The sequence below is a fragment of the Pan paniscus genome, chromosome 9, assembly GCF_029289425.2.
Source record: "Pan paniscus chromosome 9, NHGRI_mPanPan1-v2.0_pri, whole genome shotgun sequence".
Taxonomy (NCBI): Eukaryota; Metazoa; Chordata; class Mammalia; order Primates; family Hominidae; genus Pan; species Pan paniscus.
Genome location: NC_073258.2, coordinates 51506839 through 51518116, shown reverse-complemented (window position 1 = coordinate 51518116; position 11278 = coordinate 51506839). Strand labels below are relative to the sequence as shown.

General features: G+C 32.6%; 1 protein-coding gene across 1 annotated transcript in view; it reads right to left on the bottom strand.

Annotated features, from left to right (window-relative positions):
- Window positions 1-2650: 2650 nt before the first annotated feature.
- The window catches only part of LOC117975111 (NADPH oxidase 4-like), a 58806-nt gene continuing 50178 nt past the window's right edge, over window positions 2651-11278 (bottom strand). The window contains 1 exon segment of the mRNA XM_063608313.1: window positions 2651-2810. Within this exon segment, the coding sequence (XP_063464383.1) occupies window positions 2690-2810 (121 nt within the window). The 3' untranslated portion in view covers window positions 2651-2689.

The following is an 11278-nucleotide window of genomic DNA, read 5'->3' as shown; positions in this document are numbered from 1 at the left end:
CAATCTCGGCTCACTGCAACCTCGGCCTTGCCTCCCCAGTTCAAGTGATTCTCGTGCCTCAGCCTCCCGAGTAGCTGGGACTATAGGCACCCACCACCATGTCTGGCTAACTTTTGTATTTTTAGTAGAGATGTGGTTTCACCATGTTGGCTAGGTTGGTCTTCAACTCCTGACCTCAAGCGATCTGCCCGCCTCGGCCTCCCAAAGTGCTGGGATTACAGGTGCGAGCCACCACGGCCGGTGCAAATGCTAATTCCTGACAAGCAGAGTATGTTTCCTAAACTTGCATCATCTTGTGAACAAATGTTGCTGCTTTATTTGTTCCAAAGTTATAGTGAGCTTATAGAAATTTCAAGGACACCATTTCAATTTTAACATTTATTGCTACTAAAATTAGTGATGTAAGGCTTGTAATATAAGAATGATCCCCAGAGAAATAATCCCTCAAAATAAAACAAAGTTCTCTTAAACATGCAAGATGAAGCCCTGCAGAAGCAAAGATGACCTATGTTTAACATTTAACATTTGAACACCTACTGGAACTTAAATAAGCAAGGAGGCTCATCTAGAGTGGCAGACCAGCTTTGAAACATCATCTTTCTTTTGAAAAATCTTCTACCTGTTTTAATGAAATTAGGTCTGTTAATATAATCACATAAATACATTATGATCAGTATAGAGTCAGTATTGCACATTAAGCCTGGACTAACTCAAAGCTTCTTTTTACTAGTTCTTTCTGTTAAATGTTTTCATGAAAATTCTTTTTAATCTAAAGACTGTTGTCAAGACATACTAGTTATTAAATATGCCTTCAGAGCTAAATCTGCATGAGCATTCCGCATTTCCTATCACTTTTTTGGGTTCATCTTCTTTCCACAGAAAGGAGAATTTCAAGGAAAGGAAGAAATATCTACAAGTAAATATCATTCAGTATGGGTTAGCATGCTTGATTGCTATTGGTGAATTATAGCCAAAAAAGGCCTTAGCATCTATCATGTTATGTTTTATGTAACATTTTAACAATGGCAAGATAAGTCACACTGCTGATTTCAGCAATGTGTTATATTTGATAGCAATTGATAGCTGACTACTAAACAAAATGACTTAACTGTATGAATGCTTTAATTCTTTTTTTTTTTTTTTTGAGATGGAATCTTGCTCTGTAACCCAGGCTGGAGCGCAGTGGTGCAATCTTGGCTCACTGCAACCTCTGCCCACCAGGTTCAAGCGATTCTCTGCCTCAGTCTCCCGAGTAGCCGGGATTATAGGTGCCCATCACCACACCCACCTAATTTTTGTATTTTTAGTAGCGATGGGGTTTCACCAACTTGGTCAGGTAGGTCTTGAACTCTGACCTCATGATCCACCCACCTTGGCCTCCCAAAGTGCCGGGATTACAGGTGTGAGCCATGAATGCCTTAATTCTTAAGATAGTAATGGGGAATATTGTTCTGAGCCAAGAATATGATAGCCAGGGAACATAAGTTTATAAGATCACACAGTGTAGTTCCAACGGTGACTTTAAACCCAATAGTTCCCTATGGAAACTCAGGATACCAAAAAGTGCAACTGTAATATTCAGGATTCTAAACTCAAGTTTGAATAAGAATATCATATTTCCTCTTAGTTAAAAGGTAAAAAAGAGGTTTTACTGTTCAGGAATGTGACTAGACTTTCAATATCTCCATCATAAACCAATGTGTGACAAAGGAGATAAATCTTATATTCAGTCCCCACTGACACACATGATGTCCTTTGGTCTCAAAGTGCAAATTAACTAACTATCCTTAGAGGCTACAGCCTAAGACAAACCCTACCTGGGATAAAAACATTAATAATAATAGAGACAAAAATGCTGAAAAAAGGAAAAAGTTATTAGTATATGTGTATATATATAATATATCCCTTTATAATTTATAATAGGAATATTTTCATTACCATGCAATAGTGTTAGATTTAAATAAAGATGAAAGGAACCCATTAAATCATTATGTCTAATGCATGCTAAGGGAAGGCATATTTCCCTAGAGAGAGGAATAAAAAGAAAAATATATAAAAATAGATACTATAACAACATTTGAGGAAGGTTCAGTTAGCATATAGTCTTCAGATATCAAATAGAAGTATTAGCATAAGTAGTGGAGACGATTAGATATTGACACAAAGTTCCCGTATCAATACAGAGTCTTGTGCTGTGTTTTGAAACATCTAATATATTTGCTTGGAGTGCTTGAAAATTAAAGCTACTCTATTTATACACAACACAGAAAATGGAATTTGAGCTTCAATGAATTTTTAATTTTGTTCAATCTTGCATTTGTTCAACCAAAAACAATTTAAAGAGGAAAACGACAATCAGCCTTAGATTGAGCAAGTTCAGCTCCTCACTAGGGAGTTCTTGAATCCACTATAAAAATCAACAGTGTGCATCTAATAGTTTTCTTTTAATTTGAGAACTGAAAAGTGAATCATCACATCAAATATTCTTCAGGGTCTCTTTGGTTTCCACATTAAACATGTAATGTGACCAGTTATCTTGCCACATTCTCACATTTCCATTTTAAATAATCATAAATTAGAAAACCTTACTATTCTTTGGCATAACACAGCTGTTTGATTCCGCTGAGTTCCAAAGTCTTAGAAATTGCACTCATTCCTTCTTTAGAGTCCTGCTTCATGGCAAAAGTTTTCAGCTGAAAGACTCTTTATTGTATTCAAATCTTGTCCTATATGAGTTGTTCTGGTTACTCAGTTTATGAAGAGTCTTGGATAGTGAATTGGGTCCACAACAGAAAAAACCAACTGTTTTCCTAGAACAAGAGCAGAGAAAATGGAAAATCAGGTGTGAAATTAGGCAGAACATGACAAGAAGTATGCTTTATGAGCATGGTTTAAAGTATTAACAAAGTCGATTTCTTGCTATTTTACATATTGAAAACAATTTTCTAATTATTTCCAAATGTAAATGTCAACCAGGAAAATATTTTATTTACCTCATACTTTTCATTCTAGAATTTAGGATAATTCAAAGAATGTACCTATGAGCACAAATATGCTTATTATCAGGCAGAGATTTATCAGTTTGCCTTAGTCTTTTCATGACTTGTCATCGGTGAAACCAGCAACCTCATTAAGAGCAGTAATTGATAGATGTCAATTGCTAAACAGGTGACCTCTGAATAGATGTTCAGTCCACACTGGACAATGTACATTCTTCTTTTATTAGACACTTTACACATAGTTATCTAAAATTCCTACATGGATTTGCAAAAGCAGTGATGAATAAGGAAGGAAAGAAAAAAGATATTACCAATTTGAAATAATAATTTTAAGTGGCTAATTTATATTCACAGTAAAACAAAAAACATATTCATCTAGTTCTTTTTTATTTATGCACTGCAATAATGGTAACAAATTCCAAGCAGTTTTTATTATTCTCTAATATAAAATTTTAGTAGTTAAATAATACGTATCTCTAACAAATAGACTAAATAAATCCCAGAAAATAAATAATATTTCAAATTGACCTTCTTCTCAAGTTTGATTTGCATTTGATTCTTCCTAGGATGTCAAAATGATTAATATTTCATCTCATATCTTGGGAAAATCCAGTATGTCTTAATTATCTCAGAATAACTCAAGCTGAACAAAAGACATTGAATCCATTAAAATTGGTACCAAAAATTAATAGTAAATACTGAAAAAAAAAGTTATTAAAATTTTTACCTTGAAAAATGAAACTAAAAGCTGTGAAAATAGAATTTTACTTGCAGCCATGATGGGGTAATAGGGAGTAGATCTACCCTCTTACATTAAAAATCTAGAAAAAAGCAAACAAAATAGATGAAATAAGTATTTTCAGACACTGAATAATAGGTAGCATGGAACTATGATCCCTGAGAAAAGGGAAGAAAACAAGCTAAGCACAGTCACCCTCTTTGCTTATTGCCTGGAGGCAATCTACTGGCTACAGCAGACAGGGGAAACTCCAGCAAAGATTGGTGATTACACTGAGGAGACAAAGAACGGAGTTCATTAAGGACCAACCAGCTGGAATTTGTGGAGCAGAATATGGAAGGGAAGGGAGATCCACAGAAAGACGCCTCGGAGATTGGTAGAGGAGAATCCTCAAGTCTTTGATTAATAATCAGTTCATATACGATAAGAAACTTCATGAATGTGAGTAAAGAGCTATCAGAGATCAATAGGACAAATAATTGCCAGAGTTTACACAGGACTGCAAATAATTTGTATTCACACACACCAGAATAGAAAGTCCTATAAATACAGGGCAATGGGTTGTATTCTCAGAAACGTACCACCTTATTTGCAAGGAGTAGAGGGGATATTGGTAAAATTAGCCTTGGACTGAAGGCTGCTCTGGACTTCCACTAACAAATCTTAAAAGTGAGCCTTGTAAGGATCAAACTGAACCCGAGTAACTTAACTGCATGTCAGAACAAGTCCAACACTATTAAATAAATCAAAATTTGGCACCTAACATTTAAACTTTAAAATGTACAGAAATCAACAAAAAAGTACCAGGAATTCAAAAAGCAAGAAAGTATGAACTATAACTAAGAGTGTTATGGGCTGAAGTGTGCCCCTCCAAAACCCATAGGTTGAAGTCCTAACCCTCAGTGATTCAGGATGTGACTGCATCTGGAGATAAGGCTTTTAAGGAGGCAATTTAAGTTAAAATGAAGGTACTAGGGTAGGCCCTAATCCAGTCTGAATGGTGTACTTATAAGAAGTAATTTGAACACAAAAAGAGACACCAGGGAAGTGCATGCACAGAGAAAAAGCCACCTGAAGAGGCATCAAGCACATAGCCATCTGCAAGTCAAGGAGAGAGATCTCAGGAAACCAGTCCTGCCTGCATTTTGATCTTAAACTTCCAGCCCCCAGAACTATGAAAAAATAAATTGCTGTTGTTTAATCCACCAGTCTGTGGTATATTGCTATAGTAGCCCTAGCAAACTAATACAAGGAGAAAGAGCATTCAACAGAAACAGGCTCAGAATGATAGAGACGACAGACGTGGTCATTGAAACAGTGATGATACACAGGCTTCATATATTCAAAGAAAAGCATAATCATGATGAGATGATAAATGGAATATTTTTAAGGCCCAAACATAAATTCTAGAGATGGAATGCAATATTTGAAATGATAAATATACTAGATGAGGTAATAAAAGAATAGGCATTGCTGAAGAAAAAGTAAACTTGAAGAAAAAGCATTAGAATCTATCCAAATTGAAGACCACAGAGAACAAAAACTGAAAAAAAAAAAAAAAGAAAAAGAAAAAGAACAGAGCATAAGTGGCCTGTGGGACAATACCAACTAGTCAAAAATACATGTAACCGCAGTCCAACATGAGAGAAGACCAAGGGAGAAGAAAAAATAAAAAATAAAAGATCTTATTAAATCTCAAGGAGAATAAACACAAAGGAAACTATACCTAGGCAATTGATAATAAAATACTAAAAACGAGTGACAAAAAGAAAAACATAAAACCAAACAGACTGGCGGAAAAGACACATTACAAATCATCAACAGAAAATATAAGAATGAAATATAAGAATGAAAGTGAACTTTTTGTCATAAACTGTGCAAGTCAGAAGGCAATGAAGTGATATCTTCAAAGTACTAAAATATAAATCAAGACATCAACTATTATATATCAAGCAAATTTTATGCCAAACAAAAATGATTTTTCAGAAATGAAGATGGAATAAAAACTGTATACAAACAAAAGCTGAAAGAATTGTCAGCAAACCAGCACTATAAAGGACATTAAAGAAAACTACTCAAGAAGTAGGAATATAAAATTAGATAGAAATTTCAATCAACCAAAGGAAAGAAGGACACCAAAATAGTAAAATCTGTCAGTAAATATAAAATATTTATTTTGTCTAATTTCTAATATTTTTAATATATGCTAGATGTTTAAAACAAAAAATACTAATAATGAGAATTATAACATATGTATATGTAAGATGAATGCAAAAATAGCAAAAGGGATGGAAGAAATGGAAGTACATGAAGTGTTACAATATTATTCAAAGTACCAGCCTGGCCAACAGAGTGAGATCCCATTCCTACAAAAAATTTTAAAAGTTAGCTAAGCATGGTGGTATGCAACTGTAGTTCCAGCTACTCAGGAGACTGAGGTGGGAAGAGCTCTTGAGCCCAGGAATTCAAGGTTGCAATGAGTCTAGATCATGTCACTGCACTCTGGCCTGGGCAACAGAGCAATACTCTGTCTCTAAAAATAAACATAAACATAAACATAAGAAATAAAATAGGCTGTGATAAGCTAATGATGTATAGTGTAAACTTAGAACAATGTTTCTTTAATTTTGGCTTCATCAGAATCATTTTAGAGACTTCGTAGAACACAAATAGCTAGATCTCCCCATCCCTAGTTTCTGATTTGGCAGATCTTGGATAGGGCTCAAGAATTTGCTTTTCTAACAAGATTCCAATTGATGCTGGTCCGAGGAATCCAGTTCAGGAACCAACAACCTAAAGCAATTACTAAAAAGAAAAAAAAAAATACAGGGGCATGTCTAACATTAGAGAAAAAAGTGGAATTATAAAAAATACTCAACCCAAATCAAGGTAAAAAAAGAAAATAAAACAAAGAAAGAACAAATAGATAAGTACAAAGCAATGGTGAACTGCTAGATTTAAAGCCAACTGTATTTTCATTAAATTAAATGTAAATGATTTAAACACCAAAACTAAAAAGCTTCAACATAAAGCAAACACTGATGGAACTGTAAAGACAGATAAATTCATAATTATAGTTAATTATTTCAATACTCTTCTGTCAGTAATTAATACAAGCAGCCAGAAATTCAGTAAGCATATTGAAAACTTGAACATCACTATCAACCTACTGGAACTAATTGGCATTTGTAGAATGTTCTATCTAACAATAATGGAATACAAATTCTTTTTAAGTGCATATGGAACATTTGCCAAGATTGAACATATTCTGGGCAATAAAACAGGTGTCAATACATTTTAAGGGATTAGAATCACAAGGAGTTCATTTTTAGATCAAATCCCAATTGAACTAGAAATTAAGAACAAAAAGATATCTGGAAAATTTCTGCATTTTTGGAAATTAAACAACATTTTTAAATAACCCATGGGTCAAAGAGAAAACATAAAAAATAAAACATATTTGAACGAGATGAAAATGAAAACAAATCAAAATGTATAAGATTTAGCAAAAGTGGTGTTTAGAGGAAAATGTATAGCATTAAACACTTTTATTAAGAAAAACAGTCTGAAATCAATGACCTATGCTTCCATTTTAAGAAACTAATAAAAATTAAAAAAAGCTAATTAAACCCAAAATGAGCAAAAGAAATAAAAACATATGAAAATAAATGATGTTATACTTAATAAAATTTAAATTACTACTGAAACATAATGTAGCTTCCATTAAAATGAAAAGAGAATTGAGTCATTTTGTTTCTTTGTATAAACTTTCTGTCAACACCATATGATGGCAATAAGATAACATTATTTTCTTGCTTGGCTTTGACAGGGCAATTGTAGAGTTAGTTTGGCAAGTTTTTCAGATTTCCTAAAGGCACTTCTTAAATACTTGATAATAAAATCAAGTATTAATTATAAAATAAATAATAATAAAAATTATTATTTTTAAATCACACAGGATATTATGATTTTTGTGTTTCTTTAACATTTTCTTTTGCAATTATTAACTAGCTTAACTCTCTGATATCCTTTTTGTGTGTGTGCGATTTGAGGATTCCCTAATGTCACTCTCACTAACTTAATGAAATCTTACTTTTTTTTTCTTTTTAGAATTCTACAAGGAATCTTTGCAATTCATTTGTACTAAATTTGCATTAAAATGCTGCAATCCAACAATTATCTGGAGACCTGTCTACATGACCTTTCATGGAATGAGTGGAAGTAGATTCGGGTACTAAGTAGAAAATGTGGTTTGGGGTAGACATTAGAAACTAGTTCTATAAATGTTCATACTTGCTTTTTCATGTAGACTTGTAAATGCAGAATCTTACATAATGAGAACTTAATCACTCCGGAGAGCTTATTCACTCATTGTATTACAGATCCAGGAGAACTGAGTCACTTGACTCAGGGTCACAGGAGTAAATGTGAGAGACTAAACTTAGTTATTCTTAATTTGTATTGTTTGAAAACACTACAAGGCAGTAAAATATATAATCTCAAAGATTTCACCCAATCCCAGAGTAGTAATTCTCTACTCAAAAAGCCAAATAAAGTTCAACTTTTCTTTCTCTCTTTGCATCATGCATAAACTTCACAGCTCAAAACAGGATATACATTTTAATTACAAACAATAGGAAACCAAGTTGGGGTTAGATATGATAAATAATTTTCTAATAGTTTATTAAATACTAAATGGTTTACAATGTAATATTTAGAATATCTGTATTTCAAAAAAATTAGTTATTAATTCTTTTAGTGTTACAGTTAACATTCTGCTACAGCATTCTTAGCAAACATGGGAGTTTCCTGCAGCACCTCCCTACCTCCCAACTAAGGGGAACATGGTAAAATAAGATTGCCACTCTTTATCTGTGACAAGCTGACTATGCCCTGCTGTAAAGCACAATGAACTTGCAGTCAGGAGATTTGTGTTCATATCTGCATTCTGGCTCATTAACCATGGCTTTTGATAAATCATTATATTTTGAGGTCCTAGCTTCTTCATTTGTAAAATAAAAATGAAGGCAGGTTGACTCCTAAAGCTCCCTCACTTTCCATGATCATGTAATACCATCATATAATTCAATTTCTGAATTTAAAAAAAGCAACAAAAGAAATGAATGACTGTCACACACATGTGGAAAGTAAATTAATTCTGGCTTTTAGCTTTTGTAGAGCAGTACCTAAATGTGTATACCTGTTGAGCCAGCAATTCCAACTCAAAGATCTTAATCTACTGCAATACTCTCACATGAGAAAGTATGTACAAAGATAATTACCACAGCACTATTTTTAACTGTAAAGAAATATAAGTTATCTAAATATAAAGAATTAGGGTAGTAGCAGTCATGTTATTCATACTCTAGAATATTTTGAGGTACAATTACACAGAAATTGTCCACGATCGAAAGAAGCACATCATTAAAAAGTTAGTTGGTTCTTCCTAGCAAAGCCAAGAAAGAAATAAAACAAAAACAACAAAGTAAGCTGAAGAATTACTTGGCATAGATTCAATTTTTGTTAAAAAACTAAGGTTTTGATTTTAAATATATATCACACACACACATACAAACATATGTTTACATACACTTTCATAAGTGCACACACACACACACTCTCACACAAACTTACAAAAGCTTCTGTAAGAATACATAATGAAGAGTTACCAATCATTACCTCTGGGCCAGGAGTGTTTAATGCAATTTAAATTTGTATTCTACATAGTATACTAACCTAATGCCTACTGGTTTAATAAGTAATCATTTTCTGAAAGTTAAAAAGTGTTGCCCAACACATGATATTTTAAAATCTTAACTTATATGCCTGTCTTCCCTACTGTTATCTCCATATGTTTTCAGCAATTTGTGTGCATGAGGTTAATCAAAATGCTACATTGTAAGTGAAACCATCCATTTACACAGTGCCTTTGTCTAATTAATAAGACCTGAAGAATGTTGATTCATTCTTTTCCTAAATATGCTACATAAAAAATCCTTCAGAAAATGTAAACACATTTAAGGCACCTGCCTGAGAACAAATACACAAAGTCAAAGTGTTGTACAAAATGTCAACAGCAGATGGTGCACATTTGCTCTTCTTAAACCAGTTTTCCATTTTTTCCAGAAAAAGAACAAACTACTAAATATATACACACACGCAAATGGCTCTAAAACACAAACAGCCTAACAAATGAGACTTCTTGAGAACTAACTGTAGGAACCAACAGCCTCAATCTATTTCCCTGTAAATAATCTGTTCTTTAGGGATTTGGTTTCTGAATTCAGCCAAAGAACCTATCAGTTTTCAGCAATATACAATGAAAATCAACAAAAAAATTCTTGTCAGAAGTCAGTAAATGGCACTAAAGAGGAACATGTCTGCAATGCATAGCAAGAGACAGATGAGTATGACAAGATTATCACATCTAAGATGGGTGATACTGGAGAAAGATGGGAAAGGAAGATAGCCAAAAGTGGGTTGAAATCATTTTTTTCTAAATTTCAACTCTGAATATTACAAAAAAGTTCTGCTTTGTAAATCATGCTTACATCTTCATCCCAAAACTACTTCATCAAGGGAAGGGTAATACTACAAAAGTGTTTTAAACATGACTGTAATCTGAATCACATGGGTAACATTATTCCTTCATAAATTTTGCTTCCCAGGCTCCATTCTGTAATTTCTAAAACAAAATCTTTGAAGGTAGAGATAGGGATCATCTTGAATCAGTGATTTCTTCAATAAATAATATTCATCCATGATTTCCTAAATTGGATTTTAAAAAAAAATATCCATTTAATAAGCTGGCCTGTGCATTTATAATCAGATATCCTTTTGATGTTTATAAAAATATATTTTTAAAATTATGAAGTGTTCAACTATATAAAGTAATTGAAATGAAAACTCAAGCCAGAAGTAAAAATTAATACTAGAGTCTTATGATTACAGGAAATTTTAAAATGAAATATTTAATTTATGTTCATTCTTTTTGCTGAGGTATGATTAGGATTAGGTTAGCAATAAAAATATGATTAGTTCAAATGTAAAAAATTAATTGAATTTTGATAAAATTATATGGGTTAATGGGACAGAAATATAACTTAAATGAAAGAAAAAGAATGATGTAAAACATCCAACTGCTAAAAGAAGAGTTTATGTATTTTTGTAATAAATGATAGTATCATCTAGCTATATTTATATTCCAGTGGATATGTTTAAAGAAATTATGTTAATTACAAAATGTCAATATCTGCAATATGTTAGAAATCACATCTTTTACAACTATGTAAACTTATGATGAAACTATTTAGATGTAAACCTAAAAATATGTGAGTGGTTATATACTTTTCAAAATCTTCTTAGAATTCTTATAGATCAGTGCTCTGCACTATGATAAACTTACAAAAGACAAATGGGCTGGCTGGTCTGTGCCCTAAAATGAAAGCTTTCCTTCTTAGTAATTTCTTCAGATCATAGACACATAGTCCATAAGAACAAGATTCTTTATAAAATTATAGTTTCTAAATAATATTTTTGG